General features: G+C 41.7%; 1 protein-coding gene across 4 annotated transcripts in view; it reads left to right on the top strand.

Annotated features, from left to right (window-relative positions):
• LOC134539543 (zinc finger SWIM domain-containing protein 8 homolog) overlaps positions 1-17,616 on the top strand; it is a 94,674-nt gene that overhangs the window by 64,689 nt on the left and 12,369 nt on the right. For 2 of the 4 annotated variants that reach the window (XM_063381655.1, XM_063381656.1), the window contains exons 9-17: positions 1,537-1,710; positions 3,703-3,916; positions 5,178-5,343; positions 6,221-6,377; positions 8,765-8,855; positions 11,070-11,208; positions 12,434-12,714; positions 15,698-15,909; positions 17,182-17,310. In XM_063381655.1, the coding sequence (XP_063237725.1) occupies positions 1,537-1,710; positions 3,703-3,916; positions 5,178-5,343; positions 6,221-6,377; positions 8,765-8,855; positions 11,070-11,208; positions 12,434-12,714; positions 15,698-15,909; positions 17,182-17,310 (1,563 nt within the window). The remainder of the gene's footprint in view (positions 1-1,536; positions 1,711-3,702; positions 3,917-5,177; positions 5,344-6,220; positions 6,378-8,764; positions 8,856-11,069; positions 11,209-12,433; positions 12,715-15,697; positions 15,910-17,181; positions 17,311-17,616) is intronic. The other 2 variants (XM_063381657.1, XM_063381659.1) reach the window with 1 other exon arrangement.

The raw sequence follows: 17,616 nt of genomic DNA on the forward strand, positions 1-17,616 counted from the left end.
AACGCCGAACGTGCAATAACGCCGGATACCATAACGCCGAATGCCAAATTGACCGCAACGCCGACAGCTAGGAAACTGCTGTGTACCATAACGCCGAAATACAGTAACGCCGAAAAATGTTGCTGCGTGGTGGTGGGGGGGGTTTCACAGGAGCAACAAAATGAAAAACAAATGAATGAATTTGTGTGCTAACCTTACCAAACCTAACCTTTGTGGCAGTCCTGCAATGACATTTTTCGGGGTTAATGTATTTCGGCGTTGTGGTACACAGCAGTTTTCTAGCTGTCGGCTTTGTGGTAAATTTGGCATCTCGGTGTTATTGTACGTTCGGCATTGTGGTATTTCGGCGTTGTGGTGCGTCCCCCATAGTTCGTAGTGGAACCAAAAAGGATAATAAAGTCCTTGCGTGAATTTAAAAATACTTTGGAAATAAGACCTAATTAACTGTGAAGGATATCTGTGCCCAAAAAAAATTTTTTCTTTAATAGTCTCAATTTATTTTATGAAGAAAAATAAGTTGTGATAACAGCAATAAGCCTCTATCAGAAAATTGCTTTTCACTTGTCCATTTTTTCAGCAACTGTAAGATTATAAACAGTCTCACGTCCTGATTTAACCTTTTATTGTTTTATTTGCTCTATCAATTCCTAAATATTGTTTTAGCAGCATTCCAAGGATTTGTCAGAATCAAATTTACTTTATTTTTAGTGCAAAATTCTTGATATGCCGGCATCTAGTAGAAAATTAGAAAATCTCACAAATGTTGCACAAATCTCGGAAAGCTGTGTATGTATTTTGTTGCACGTTTTATTGCTGATTGTTTAATGAACTGTACTCTAACTCATATGCAATTTTTTTTTTTTTCAATTTGGGTTTAAAAAAATTTATTACTGCATTGTGTGATTGATTATGTGCAAAAATAACTAGCCTGCATGGGTTTTTAATAAATATAAAATGAGTAAGTATAAGTTGTTTGATTGAAATATCTCGGCAGTTCGTGTAAAGCATCGTGAACTGTGCCGTTAAGCCGGTTCTGCCACCTGCCGAGCGGCTACCCAGGGACTTGACTTGTATTTTACTGGAGACATATGTATGGTGCAACCCATATTCGTGGGTGACCCTTACGTTGAAAATGCTAGATTTTTTTTGGCGCATAATTAAAGGTGCGACTCATGCACCAGGGCATCCCTTCTTGCGGGTAAATTAGTTTTTATTTTTTTATTTTTTAATATAGTAGCTAATGATATGATTATGCCAGGCAAGGGGTTTCCCCCCCCCCCCCCCTTTTCTTTCTTAACCCAGCGCTCTTAGCTGTAAGGCCCTACCGTCCTGGGGCCCCCCATGGGCACGGATGCGGATACGCCGCATACGCAACCGGGAAGGGCGTTAAGAGCTTTTGGCTGTGCACAGGGGCTGAGGCTTCCCATCCCAGCTTACTATGCACCACCTCCGGCCCCCTACAACCCACTCGGCTAATGACAGGTGGAATTAATATATCGTGACCTTGTTTTTTTTTTTTTTTTGTGCGCGTGCGAGAAGGTGAACCCGGTGTCCCACCAGCTGTCCTGCCTGGCCTCCGCCACGCTCGCCAAGTGCGCGTTCCTGTGCACGGTGCTGGCGGAGAATGCTGACCACTCCCACCTGGCCTTCAGGGTCGGGCTGTTCGGGCTGGAGATGGCACGGCCCCCGGCCAGCACCAAGCCCCTCGAGGTGAGCGCGACTCTTATTCTTTATTTATTCATTTATTTACTTAATGTTTGTTGCACGCCTACCCACAGCTTACGGCCTTGGGCGGTAGGCACGATACAAGCAACACAGATACGTGCAGACAGAACCAAACAGTACAGAATATAAGACGGCAAAACAAAACGCTACACGCAACATGCAACATCTAACAATTAGTAAATATGAAATTTTTTGCAAATTTTGTAATGTAACTAACTTGAAATAATGTGATTATTAAACCACAAGAAAGAAAAAAAAATTAAGTTAGGAATAGGCTAGTTGTATTTTTATTTTTTAAAATTTTATTTTGCTATCTAATTCAGGAAATAACCTTGCATTATTTATTGTAATTTTTAGTTATTCTGTTTAATGGATCATTTGTTTTATTTAACGTAAAAAACACTCGCGGCGACGAAAGGAAGCGGTTGCTAAACTGTTGCCAGTTCCAAATACTGAATGCGACGAGTCGAGACCCGATGCGATGAGATGCTTGAGGAAAAAAATAATCCTTGATCTTTTTTTTATGCAGGTGGCCACACCGAGCCAGACGCCGACACGACACATAGCTGCAAATATTTAGTCTGCCTGTCCCTTAGTTTGCTCAGGAGACGATCTCGTTGCTTGCCCGTAAATCATGGATGCAGGAAAGTTGATGAGAACAGTTTAAGCAAAAATAATGCTTGTGAGACATGGACTTAAGTTGTTAAAGGTGATCGTAACACAAGAGGGATAAAGGCAAAGACGGAGGTAAACCAAAACTGATTTTTATAACTCCAGGCCAAGCTCAGCTTATTAATATATAGTCAAGACTTTATAGAAGGTTTCCTTTTTTTTTTTTTTTTGCTGTTTACACATGATTGGTTAACCAATTTTCTAGAATTGTCAAGAACACCGTAGTCCTATCAATCAAAGTGAAGCTGATGTATTTGTTCTTCAAGTTTACTGTGTTTACTACTGAATCTGCGAAACAATCATGTTTCTGTGTACAATAGACTCCCGATTATCCAGTTGCGGGTTATCCGTTTTGCTGGTTACCTGTGCCATATTTCATTTACATCCATAAACCATAAACACAAAAAATAATTTTTTCCTTTTTATTTTTTTTGATCTAATGATTAACAGAGCATTTTATGGTGTGATTCAAGATGAAAAATGCTGCTAAACGTAGTGCCTACATAGATGGTAAATGTTGGTATGAGTCATGAATTTCAAAACCGCTAGAACCCAATTACAAATGCACCCTCGTAAGTCACCCGCGCTTGTGTTCCATGTACCCCTGTGAACCGTGTTCTGGCACGGCGTGGCTGTTCCGTGACTCACGCGAGAGGTAACAGGCCTGCGTAGTTTCAGGGCAGTAATCGAAACACATTTTTTTTATTCTGTTGTAATATTTGGAAATCAATGTCTAATAAATAAATGCAGATGAGCGGTGCTTTGACATGCAAAAAAAAATTAAACGTTATTGACTAGCTAGATTTAAAATACGGCTATGGTCTTGTGATACGTACTGCAACTTTTTCTTTTAAATTATGTTTAAAACACTGTGGTACTTATTACGTACAACTTTATACAGTGTTTGTGTAAATGGTCAGGATAAAAAAAAATTTAACTTTATTTTTGACATTGATTTAACAGTGATTATTAAACAATACAGTAAAAAATCTTTAATCCGGCATTATTTGGTTCGGTACACTCTGTAACTGGCACCAATCAAGCTGCTCATGTTCAAATGATTTCGGGACGATTTTAGCTGTGGACACATTTCACAATTTGGTCTTCCTGTTAAAACTATATTGAAGTTAGATAATCACGCATGGAGGTGGTCCCAAACATGCTGATTTAGACCTTTCATTGCACTATCATTTTTAGAACCTTGCCGGTGATTGGCTACCCCGGATACACGAAGAGCGTGCTGTAGTTAGCCAGTACTCCACCGGAAGTTGGCAGCAGCGGGCGGTGGTCGGTGTCTTGTCGCAGGTGAAGCTGGCGAACCAGGAGACGGAGCTGGTCTGCCTCCTGAAGCGCATCCCGCTGGGACCCTGGGAGCTGAAGGTGATCCGGGAGCGGGCGGAGCAGCTGAAGACCGGCACCCTGCGGTCCCGGGGCGACGCCCTCCTGCCCATCGTGGTGGCGAGCTTCATATTCGAGGCGCTGGCCGTCCCGCCGGAGCGAGGCCCCCACATCGTCGCAGGTCCGCGCCCGAGCGTCACCAAATGTTGATTTAAGGGTTGTGAAATCTCACACAAGTGATCAGAACAGGGGCGTAGCCAGGGTTTTTTTTTTAGTTGTTCAAACACCCCCCCCCCCCCCAATCATCAAATCTTTAATTAATTTCTTCATCACTCAAACAAATTTCATATTAAAATTAATAAAAATTTTACCATTACAATATTTAAATTTAAGTACCGAAAACTGCTAAAATAGCACTATTTTACACCTTAAAATCCAAATTTTCCCGGGGGAGGACACGCGGACCCCCCGCTTTAATACGGGGGGGGGGGGGGGCATGCTTCTTAACACCCCCCCATTCACAAATCCTGGCTACGCCACTGGATCAGAAGCATGCATAACTGGCAGTATAAGCAGGAGTAGCAGTAGTGTCAGAAGTAACAGAAATAGTAGCATCGGTAGAAGTTGTAGTAGTAGCGGCAGTAGTAGTAGTAACAGCCGTAGCAGTAAGCAGTAGTATCAGCAGCAGCAGTAGAAATAATATTAGAAAAAAATGATTTTCGTGTTCCGCGACGGCTTCCGCAGTCGAGTCTCACGGAACGCTTGGAGTTTTTGTTTCCCATGTGTAGTACGCGAGGTCGACGCAATTGTAAAGCATCAGTAGCATTCTTTGGAGACGTTGGTTTTCTGGGAAAGTATTTTTTGCAAAATATGCTTGGGTCATTATTAGGTTATTAAAGACAAGTCGAAACAACAGAAAAAAAGGAGTAAACTCTTTGCACTAGCTGAAAACTTTAATTTGATTTGTAGGCCCGATTGATGCTGGCATCAAAATCCTGACAGCGAAGATACGTTCTTATTTTTTAGGGGTGTGCGAAAATAATTTTTATCTACTATTATTTCTACTGCTGCTGCTGATACTACTGTTTACTGCTACGGCTGTTACTAGTACTATTGCTGCTACTACTATAACTTCTACTGATGGTACTATTTCTGTTACTTCTGACACTACTGCTTCTTCTGCTTATAATGCCAGTTATGCATGCTATTCATAATTCTGATCATTTGTGTGAGATTTCACAGGTCTAAGAAAATGGTTAGTAAGTACCTATCTGGTGAGAAGATGAGAGGCTCTAACAATGAATGCAAGCGAGTTAACGTGGATGAATTTCCAGGGGGAATTCCTCAATCAATAGTGAAAATGAAATGACCGACTGTGTGTGCGAGACGGAAGCTTGAGCGGGGAGCTCTGGTGCTGTACCCTCGGCGGTGGCGTGTTTCAGCGAACGCGGCCGGCCGCGAGCAGCGCTGCCAACTGCAGAGCCTCGGCCTGCGGCTGCCCACGGACGAGGCGCTGGGGTTCGAGGCCGCGGTCGCGGCCCTCGGCCTCAAGGCCAACGTGTCGGAGGCGGATCACCCGCTGCTCTGCGAGGGGACCCGGAGGCAGAGGTGCGGGAACTACACTGGCATCCGGCTTATTTCCCCGCTGTGGTCCCTACCTTTGTATACGTGTCCGAATTACTGGCATGACAAGGCGTAAATAAATACCTTATTTCAATATTAGTACCACTCACTCTGAAATACAAAATCAAAATTGGGAGCTATCCACACTCTCGTGTTCATACGGGCCATTAAAAAGAAAAGATACATTATACTCTTGTAACAAGCCACCCATCGACTGCAATATTTGGGGTACATCAAACAACTTAATTTTCACCACTCGTTTATACTAAATATATACTGCACCTCAAAATTAACAGAGTTTGAAGCGTACCAGCTATTGAAATAAGAACTTTAAATAATACAGTAAAACTCTCAGAAAATTTCTGTCATAGTAAGTTTAAATACATTTAAAACTGGACCTATAAATAAGATTTTCCTGTTTATAAGTCTAAATTTCTAAGTACACCAGCCCTTCTTTCCTTTATTCACTCTTCTCTCTCTCTCTGTTCTCTTTTTCCCCTTTTTCTCTCTTTTACTATTTTTTTTCCTTCATTGTATCTCTTGTGCTTCTCCATTTTTTTCTAAATTGTTACTCAACATCTCATATTTCACCCTCTGATATGTCAACCTGTGGCTGAGGTTTAAGGAATGACTAAATAAACAAGAGCTGTGTATGGTGGCATCACATAAGGGACTCAGTTCAGCTGCAGAACATTTAGATTTTCTACAAAGCTGTTCCCATCACTCTGCTGCTAGTAGCTGCGGTAAAAGTTAGTGATCGTGATGCGACCCCCACAGTTTCGGCAGTTCGGTAAAAATCGTGTAGCATTATTTTCGGGTGGATGAGGTATTGGAACATTGGAATGCCTGTGTTTTGTTGCAGAGGAGACCTGGCCATAGCTCTCCTGGTGTACTACAAGGACGAGCCGAGCAAGATCGCCCGCATCATGGAGAAGCTGCTGGACCGGGAGATCCACATGCTGGTGAAGGTGCCCATCCCGACGTCGCATTACTCCGCCAACCCCGGCGCCAAGATCCAGGTACCGTACCGTGCCGCGGCTGCCCTGCCTGGGCTTTAGTGAAGCAAGGGGAGAGGGGTCGGCCCAGCCGAGAGTGTGTCTTGTGTCGGCGAGGCGGAATGATCGGTGTGCCCGTTGCTTGGTGCCTCTGACTGTCCGAGGCGACCGGCGTCCATTTTTAAGGGCCTAACCTACCCGCAGTGGCGTAGCCAGGATTTGTGTGTAGTGGGTGTTAAGAAGCATGCCCCCCCCCCCCCCCCCCCCCCCCCCCCCGCCCGCCGTATTAAAGCGTGGGGTCCGGGGGTCCTCCCCCAGGAAAATTTGGATTTTAAGGTGTAAAATAGTGCTATTTTAGCAGTTTTCGGTACTTAAATTTAAATATTGTAATGGTAAAATTTTTATTAATTTTAATATGAAATTTGTTTGACTGATGAATAAGAAATTAATTAAAGATTTGTTGCTAAGGGGGGGGGGGGGGGGGTTGAACCCCTATAAACAACCATCCCCCCCCCCCCCCCCCCCCCCCCCCGGGTTTCAGGAAATAAACCCACGCAATTTAAAAAGTGCTCAAGATATCAGTCTGTTTACGAAAATAATTTAAGATTACGCTGACGACAGATGAGTATTTCTTTTTCCGAATCTTGTTTCTAAAACTACATTTTTAGAATGGTGAAAATAGTTCAAACACGTGTTTTCAGAGGGTTTTTTTGTAGGCATGAACCGCCGGGTAGAGATTTTGGAACGCACTTAGGGGCTCTTCATTACACCTTTATCTTCATTTCCTTACCATATAATGTTATGGTTAACATTAAAATTTAATATATGCCCTATGCATAACAAGAAGCCTGTCTTTTAAAAAGCACCAGCGAGCATCGCTCTTATCATCCCACCTCGTACACAGATGCACCTTCGACTGGGCTGACCCCTTAAGTTGTATAGTCTCTCTCATGCGTAGATTGCTTTTCTGTGTGTTTTAGGTACAGTAGAACCTCGATGATACGTTCCCGTTTCATACATTTTACCGTGTCATACGCCGATTAATTTTGGTCCCGCCGAAAGTACTATATTTACAATGTTTTACTTTCCCGTAACATACACTTATAAAATTATTAATTTCCCGTTTCATACGTTTTTACGAAACGGAAAAGTCCTAAAATTCACAAACTTTTTTGTTATATTCCTCCCGATAAACTACGTTTTAATGCTTTTATTTTGAAAAAAGTTCATTGTTTACCTTTGCAAACGTAAGAAAATAACTTTATCGCACCATAGATATGGATAGTATCAGGAAGACTGTGCACTTCGCTAGTAGCATCTATGGCCAGCACCAAGCGAGACTAGTGGCGCAAACTAGCAATGATTATGAAAATGGTGCACACGCTTTACCAAGGCATGGATATCATATTTTGTGCATTCATTAATCTTTGAACTGAATATACGTTTGTTATTGCTTTCTTACGATCGGATTGTTTTGTATTTTATATTTCTTAAGTTAAAATTTTATTGAAAATTGTTCTGTTGCATAAAGTTGTTTGTAAAATGAAACCAACAAGCAAAAATTTCTGATTTTCTTTTTACAATAGCCAAATTTTTTAAATTTCTAATTTAGGCTTGGCAACTCCCCCCCCCCTCCAAGAAAGGACTTCATAACATTTTGTAAAGCCACTGTTTCTCATGTCAGCTTTACTTGATTATGGACTGTATTTTACATTTCTGGTGGTTTTATTATATGTATATATAATGATGAAATCATATCTTTCATTAATATAATGTATTTATTTACACATTATGTATTTAAGTTTAATCTGACATTGTGCTGGTATGCTAGATTGAAAAAAAAATTATTATTGCCATTCCCTTTTCAAACACTTTCCCGCATCATACACCATTTTTGTGACCTCCGTTGAAAAGTGTATGACAGGGGTTCTACTGTATTTACAATTTTTTTTTTTTATATAGTTTATTAGTTATAATGTTTAAGACTGAATGCCCATGTTGAAATTTTTTTTAGTGATTATTGATAATTTTTGTTACAGTTTAAGTTATTCTTAAAAATTAATTGGATACTTTGAATGAAAAGTATTCAATACTAGGAAAAGAATATTTGTTCCAGAAAGTTACAGTATGCTTTAGGAATTTGGTTAAATTGTGGGCTATGCTTTAAGTAACATGCATAAATTTTCTCTAATAACCTAATGAGTGATAACACGTTGTTATGATGTAAAAACTTGTTTCAAAATACATAACATCTTTGGGTTTTGTCCCCTGTTCACTCCTTGCATGCCGGACTATATTTTTTAAAAGTTGGATTCGAAAGTGCTGAAATCGGAACGAGGTGACTTAAGTCGGCACATAAGGCTTGCTTGCTGTGGAGTTGGGCGGGTGAGGGTCGTGTGTTCTTCTCGCAGCTTCCCAGCCGCAGGAGAGAGGACTCCGTCTGTAGCGAGCCAATGGTCCCTTCTACGTCGGAGCCCTTGCTGATCGACAGTGCAGCCGTCTGTGAGTAGCCCTTTCTGACGTGTGACCGGCGTAGTGTGTGGAGCTAGAGCTAGAGCAGGGACAGGGCCAACACTGGACACATTTGCTTGAACCTGTCTGCATCAAGGATGTACGTATACACAGAAAAAAAATAGTTCGACCTGTCAGCATCAAGAATGCATGTACAGAAAAAAAAAATAACATGGCTGGAAATGGATAATTAATAGAGACCCGTGAATTTCGCGGATTCATTTCGTGTTATGCTAAAATTCAAATAATTATACCTTAGTGCTGCTTCTGTCATTGGTTCTCTGTTAATCTGGAGGACTGAGGGCCAATTAGAGACCCTCACTCATAGAAATGTCAAATCACAGGTCACCCAGTCGAGTCGACTCCCAAGTCAGCAGCCAATGAACAGTTGGCATTTGCCCGAGTGTGTAGAGGATATTGGAGTCTATCTTGGAGGTCATTGAATCCGCGAAATTCACGGGTCTCTAATAATTAATCACGTAAATGTAACTATAGCAACACATATTAACATGTTCATTGAATTTGCTCTATAACTTGATATTTCATCTTATTTTGCATTTCACTACATGAAATTTTATCTACAATATCCCAACATCAAAAAAATACTAGTTTCAGAAATGTAAAATACCCTGAGAATTAACAACTGGAATAGAGAGAAAAAAAACCTGTTTTTCCTTCACGGTGCTTTATGTGTTAGCAAAAGCCAAATAATTATTATAATAATGATGTGTACGAGTGAATCTGAGGGTAGGATCACAGCCTTGGTGCCTGGAAGCCTTCACTCAAAATGGAACGAGGCCGTGGAATAGAGTGACATCAGAAAATCCTGATGTGACTGGAAAAGTTTTCTCACATTTCCCTCATAAGTGAATGAGGCGTGAACCTGGTTTAAATTGAAACCTGACAACTTTGTAGCGGCTAACAACCTATTTATCTGATCTATTTCCAGACTTGTTAAAAAAAATTATCTTCAAATTGAATGTTTAAAATTGTGTGTAACATTGTTAGTTAATCCCATAATTTTTCCTCTGACATACATAAAAAAACTGCTTTAAGTCTTTTGAAACAATTTACTGAATTTTGCATTTTAGTGAGAATATTATTTTTAGAAGGGGTAAATTCTATGTAAGTTCATTTGATGATGGCAAAACCTTTAAAACTTATCACGAAGGTAAAAAGTTAGCGACAATCCCATTTATCCTTGTAAACGGGGGGAGAATATCTTTGTGGTAGACTAATATGCTTTCAGGGACCTTTCGACCTTATGCTAGGGCTTTTGAACTCGGTGGCAATAGAGTTTTTAGCGTCTGTTTTAACTGTACAAGAGTAAATAAGGGTTTTGTAGTTTCTGGTTAAATAGTTAATGCTTACTTTTTCATCTACATTGCTTACAAAATGTGTAAAAATGTGTAAAAGACAATAATGCTTTTCATCAATTTTTTGAAAATTCTTTTGATTATTCTTTAAAAAATTTAATCTCATTCAACCTTGGCAAGGTAATCTCTTTCGGAAAAAAAAGGGGGATTTTGTGGTAAATTAGTTTGAATTCAAAATATTCCCAAAAAGACTGTAGCGTGTCCATTCCTGGAGACTCTAACATGTAAGTTTAAAAATAAAATATATTTGAGGGGATGAGAAGCAAAGGGGTACAGTCACAATGATCTCGTGAAAATACAATTTAAAGTTAAAACAAAACAGTGGATTCTTTAAGTAGTTGAATCTTAATTTGCTGTATCCCACACTGGACATGACAAGACATGTACTTGTATCCTTTTGGTACCAACATTCTATATGTATTAATAACTGTCCCATAAAACAATATTTTATGAAAAGTCACTTGCACCCAGTGGCGTAGCCAGGATTTGTTTATGGGGGGAAGAAGCATGGGCGGCCCCCCCCCCCCCCTCCCGGTTTTAAAGCGGTGGGTCCAGGGGTCCTCCCCCGGGAAAATTTGGATTTTAAGGTGTAAAATAGTGCTATTTTAGCAGTTTTCGGTACTTAAATTTAAATATTGTAATGGTAAAAATTTTTATTAATTTTAATATGAAATTTGTTTGAGTGATGAATAAGAAATTAAATTAAAGATTTGGTACTAAGGGGGGTTTGAACCCATAAAAAAAAAAAAAAACCTTGACCTTTGAAAGTCGTGTACCTGGAACAGACCTAAACATACTCTTGAAGTGGTGATGTGCCTCGCGCGTCTAGCCGGCGCCGGCAGCCGTCCCCACAGCTCCACCAGCGCGGAGCTGGAGCAGGGGTTGTCAGCCCTGGCGCTGGGCGGAGCCCCGCCCCCGGGCAGCGTGTCCCAGGTCGCCGGCATCCCGCGCAGCAAGGAGTCCACCCGGTGAGGACTCGCTCCGGTGACAGTGGCAGGGTGTAGCCGCCAGGTCGCCCAAGTCGCATCGTCCCGAAATGTGCGCGGCAACTAAGAGATTAACGAGGCGTAGATGAGTACAACAATCACTTCAATTTAACACCTTATAAACATTTTTACAAGCACAGAAACACAAAATTATGTACTGGCCTTGTACATATATTTATCATCAACCATTTTACTTACTATTTGATTTTAAATTTAATAAATTTCTTTCATCAAAATTATTTTGTTTTCATTTTTATTTTGAAGTTACACTTCTTTAGACACGTTATGAAAAAAAATGATAAGAGTGAATTTTTACGATGTTCACGCATAATGCAATAAAATTTTCACGTTATGAAAAGAGACTGCATACAAATATATCATATAATTAAGTGATTTCTATCGAATAACTGGTCCATGTGTGTTAAAGCATTTATTTATTATGAGTATTTATTAACTTTTTCAAGTTTTTTTTATATAAGTGAGGTTATGTTCCTGCATGTATAATTTATTTTCATTATAAATTATTAACTTATTATTTGATATATAATTAAAATACCTTGATTATTACACTAAATTAAATTATATATTCTTATAATATGTTTATATTAATATCGAATGCTGTGTAGTTATTAAAATTGTTTAATTTGATTGAATTTATACTTTATCAACCGCATTTATTATATCACTCCAGTCCTTTAGTTATTTCATATCCATTAACCATTTGCATTCAAATGTGAAGTTAGTTTTTAATCACGCCAAGCAAGTATAATGTCTAAAAGGCATACATAAGTGTTATATTTTTTGTTAGTTTTGGTTTTGGATTATAATTGTTGAAAAGTACACTAGTACTACTGGTGTATAATTAGCGTGCTATATATTAAATACTCAAAACACAAACTAAACTGGTTGGGATATGAGCGGGGTCCTGAATAGCGGGGCTCCGCCGTCTCTGCGTCAGTGGCGTAGCTAAGGTGACTGGTGCCCCTGCTGTTCAGACTTGAAAATGGCACCCCCCTCTCGGATTAAAACAGAGTGGTTGGGGGGGGGGGGGGGGGGGAGCGTTCAGTAACCGTGACACCGTCGCGGCAACGCCCCCCCCCCCCCCCCCTCCAGCTCCGTCGCCCCTGGCGGGGGCCATCCCTGCCACCCGCCTGCTACGCCATTGGCCAGCGTGCCCTTGTGGCTGACGGGACTGGATGGTTCGCAGGTACAAGGGCAAGCGGGCGTACCCGTCGATCCCGAACCAGCCCTCGGAGGCGGGGGCCCACTTCATGTTCGAGCTGGCCAAGACGGTGCTGACCAAGGCGGGCGGCAACAGCAGCACGTCGCTCTTCACGCAGGCGTCCACCTCCCAGAACCACCACGGGCCGCACCGCTCGCTGCACATCTGCGCCTTCCAGATCGGCCTGTACGCGCTGGGGCTGCACAACTGCGTCAGCCCCAACTGGCTCAGCCGCACCTACTCCTCCCACGTGTCCTGGATCACAGGTGCGTTTCCTTCACGCCTTCGAATACACACATACCGTATAGAAGTTGCCAGCCCGGGTCAAAATTTCTAATACGGTTTGAGGTAGTTGGTTAATTCACCGCCGCAATCGCCACCATCACCAGGGCATCGAATTGTGGTGGTCCCTGGCGGACAAGTGTCGAACCCTTCAAACACCCCTCACCCACCCTTCCTCAAACACGCATTGTCCTCCACCCACACTCTACACGCCACCTCTCATCCCTACAGTTTTGCGACGCACAAACTCCCGTTGAACGACCTCGAGCTGCAATGAATGTTGGGTGGGGGGTGCGGGGGAATGACAGCGGGCGACAGTGCTGCGCTCTAACGTGCAAATAACAACCTGAAACGATACAGCCGTGCAGCGGTGAAGTTCCCAAGCTGCTCATCATACGCTCCTGAAAACCTTAGAGTAAATCCTATCCACTCGCGACTTCTATACAGTATTATACAGTAGAACCCCGATTATCCGCGACTCGATCATCCGATTCGCGGATTAACCGCGATTTATGTCCATCAAGTCCAATTTTTTAGTTACATATAACCGATGATTTAAAATGTATGTAAATGTTAAAATACTTTGCAAAATGTATGTTGGTCAAAGTACTTTGACTCAGTTATGTTTATATACACAGAAAGTTAAAAAAAAAAAATACTAGTACATACATACGTATGTACATAATATTTTTGTGTTCCATGTTACGTGAATAGATTATACACTGGTGCGCGATTCCACGTCCGCATGACCGGACTGTACACTCCCGCGCGCAGCACGGCGCCGTGCCACAGAGATTACCTGGCGCATGGAGACAGTCCATTCCATTAGTGTACGTTGTTGAAGCGTGAAGGTGGTGATAATTTTATGTATTGTAACAGTGATCTGCATTCCGACGGATTATACCGTTGTGTTGTGCGGAAGTGTTGAGCGCAACATTTCATCATGTCATCAAATGAACAGAAAAGAAAGCGAGTGGTACTGTCCATCGACAGCAAAACAAAAATTATAGAAAGATTTCAGAGTGGAGAAACGATTGCAAACTTGCGACTGAGTTTAATGTCGGTAACACAACAGTGCGCGACATCATAAAAATCGCGAAAAAATCCTTCAGTTTGCTTCACAGGCTGACACTTCAAGTGGATTAAATAAACGCAAGACGATGAAAGAATCCACATTTAGCAGCTTGGACACTTTGTTTGTTTGAATGGTTTCAACAGAAAAGGTCGGAGGGTGTACCATTAAGTGGCGTAATTTTATCACAGCAGACGTAAATTTTAAAAAAAAACTAGGCTTGACATAAGAATCATTTTCCTGTTATATTACTTCTCCGTTATTTTATGAGCACCGACTGTACGGAAGTGTGTGTGTTGCAACTAGTGCTTGGCACGCAAGATAAATTCAGCCTATCACTTGCTGACGCGGCGCAGTGATACGACGGTGTTTGTTTATTTCAAAACTCAGCTAAGAGTGAACGGAGAATAGATATAACGACCCCTCACGGTTCCCGAGATTAGGATCGTTATAGAGAGGTGGTCGTTATAAGATTTCCGACCCATCTGCAACACGAAGTGATAATAGGCCGTTTTAGCACTAATTCCACGTTCAGCAAGCTAAAATTAAAAAATCTAACATTTAAAATTCATATAAATAAAGGGGGATAAAAACACAGTGAATTATACGAGACAGAGACACCGTTTAAAAACCATAAAATCAAGTCTCAATGCACTGGTATGAAAAATCTTATCTCGAAAAGAATTTTGAAGGCAGTCGTTCTGTAAAACAATAACCAGCCCGATGGTGTTACTGACAACAGAGCAATGAGCTAAGTGTGGCAGCGTCGCTTACGGGCGATGAAAAGAATGCGTGACCTTGGCAGCTATCAGCTGTCTTGGGCCCTCGGACTGGCGGGCGGCTAGTCACACACCTCGGTGCAACAACGACTCGCGTGCCCACGTCTCCGCACACGAAAGACTTAAAAACCACTGCTGCCCAGCACTAAGCAGTCCGCTTCTATGTCAACAACGCACACGCACACAAAGCATGTGTATATATGTAATCTCCGAATGTCCACAGATGGCTGTCTGTGGGCTAATGACCTTTGAGGCAAGCATGACTCGGCTAACCGCGATTTTCGATTATCCGACTCACTCGTCCCCTTCATTAACACGGATAATCGGGGTTCTACTGTATATTCAAAGTTCACGTTGACCCGGTCTCTCTCGCCATGTGGGTTACTTTTATTTCTTCAACTTTAAACACCTATACGAGGTGATGGGCCATCAAATCCTTAGTGTTTGAAGGATTCGATACTAGAAGGAAAAGATTCTAAGAGAAAAATCAAAGGAAATAAAGTAAATTAAAAAATTCAACATTTATAACCACTGAAATTTACTAGGTTAAATTTTTCTTCATACCTATCCTGTTACCATTCCCCCAAGATATTGTAATTTTAACATGTAATTAATTATATAAATAAAATTTCAATATTTTTTGATTTTGGAAAAAAAAATAGTCAGTGTAGCAACCATTTCATTTTTTGCAGAGGGTTTCAACACCATAATATAAATTTTTACCCTTGACACCTAGATTTTTTGATTCGAGGGGTACATTTAAGGTACTTACGCAAAATATGATAATTACAAATACTCACACTCCTTTTTTTGTACCCGTCTGTTGAAAATATTTGTGGGCAGAACAGCAAATGCGAGGAAGGTTATCGAGATAGACTTTGGCTATAGCCATTAATTGAAAGTTATGAAGGGGTGGCGGGGTGGGTGGGGGGGGGGCGGGGGGGGGGGGGAATTGTGTGTGAGACCGAGTTGTTTGGGATCGAGACAGCTAATGGTGTGCTCGCGTCGCAGGCCAGGCGATGGCGATAAAGGGGGGGGGGGGGGGGGGAAATTGTTTGTGAGACTGTGTTGGTTGGAATTGAGAGACAGCTGATTGTGTGTGCTCTCGCGTCGCAGGCCAGGCGATGGAGATAGGGGCGCCGGCCATCTCGTTCCTCATCGAGACGTGGGAGGGCCACCTGACGCCCCCGGAGGCCGCGAGCATCGCGGACCGGGCCTCGCGCGGCCGCGACCGCAACATCGTCCACTCGGCGGCCGAGCTGGCGCTGTCCTGCCTGCCCCACTCGCACGCGCTCAACCCCAACGAGATACAGCGGGCCATACTGCAGGTAGGCGTCGCGTCCGGCGTTCCGTACGTGACTCGGTCAGGTTGGAGGTCTCTCAGGGCCCGGTCCGTCCGGACGCAAATGGACGTGGTTACGCGAAAAAGGAACCGACCCACATGGAACCTATTCTGAGTATTTTGAAGTGAAAGTTAACTATAAATTGTAATTCTCAATATTGATAATATAATGTGGGTATAATTTTAATGGTCTAGTATTAAAACTGATATATAATAATAGCAACGACGGTACGATCAACCTTGTACTATTTTTTTTAAGTTTAGTTTCAAATAAAATGTAATAAAATTGTGGGTTGGTTCCTTTTTTCCATAACTACATCCAAATATGCTTCAGAAATAACTACGCGATTTGAAAACTGCTCCAAGACGGCCGAGTGGCATTTGTTTATTTACGAAATGCGTTTAAGAAGTGATGTGTCTGTCCTGGTTCTCTGTTCTTGGTTCTGCTGGTTGTCTACAAATCAATTCAGCACTGATAACTGTTAATGTAATCCTGGTACAAGTACCACGAAAAGCATAACTGCTGAACCTGTCCCTGGTGAAAATGTATTTTACTTTGGGTATAAAGTCGTGGTATGTTGCTAGTGACCAGTGTGCATGCGTCTTGCCATAGTCACTTAAGACTTCATAAACATACTGTTTTGTTAGTATACTCTTTTAACAGACCTTTGTTAACTCGGTGGGTCGCGTACCTTCCCCATTATAATACAGCGAGTCCTTGATTAACGGACAGGTTACGTTCTCGGAAATTGTCTGTTCTGCATAACGTCCTTTAGTAAAATACCTTTCCCTATAAGAAACATTTTTAATGTCCCAGGTTACGTTCTTAGACCTTCCAAAAATGCCTAACACGTGATGTTAAAAAATTAACGGCCTGCTCCTGACATTTTGGGCAACGACGGGATAACATGTCGCAGCACAGCCATGAAATCAAAACCTTAAATGCTTGATAAAGAAAGTGTGAAGGTTGTATATAGATTAGTCCATTGGCATTGTAAGTAGCGAGTGACAGGCCCGTAACTGCCAACCCAGATCTCATTTATTTTTATTCATAATGGACAATGTTTCGTCTGTCGTCTGATAACTATATTCATAAATATCCACCAGTGTCATGGCCGTGAAACGAGAAAATATTGCCTTCAGTTATTCGGTGGACACGTTACGGTGATGGTGATAGCACTGTCAATGATCGGGCATAATCGCGACACGCAGCACACTGTGAATGTGGACGTGAATGTTACTGCTGTGATTGTTCCAGTGCAAAGAGCAGAGCGACTCGATGCTGGAGCAGGCGTGTCTCACCGTGGAGGCAGCCGCGAAGGGAGGCGGTGTCTACCCAGAGGTGCTGTTCCAAGTGGCCAAGTACTGGTACGAGCTCTACATGCGGGTGAGTACCTCGACTTGTCTCGAAACACAATAAATAGGGACGAGATTTTGTGGTTTTACTGTCAGGACAATTCAGTTTTTAAAACAGGAGATTTCAGTGTTAATGGTGTTATTGTTTTATTTTTTATTTTTACATGTTGTCTTTATTCAAACAAAATTTGTGGTTAACATATGTATTGATGTTGAAAATAATACCAATTAAGTGGAAAAATTAATGAGAAAAATCCATGTTCCATATTCAGCTAGTTTTATCTTACGTAAGTAGTCTCAAAATTAATATTAAACCAATTTTTTTTTGTTATGATTT

Source organism: Bacillus rossius, chromosome 15 (assembly GCF_032445375.1).
Source record: "Bacillus rossius redtenbacheri isolate Brsri chromosome 15, Brsri_v3, whole genome shotgun sequence".
Classification (NCBI taxonomy): Eukaryota; Metazoa; Arthropoda; class Insecta; order Phasmatodea; family Bacillidae; genus Bacillus; species Bacillus rossius.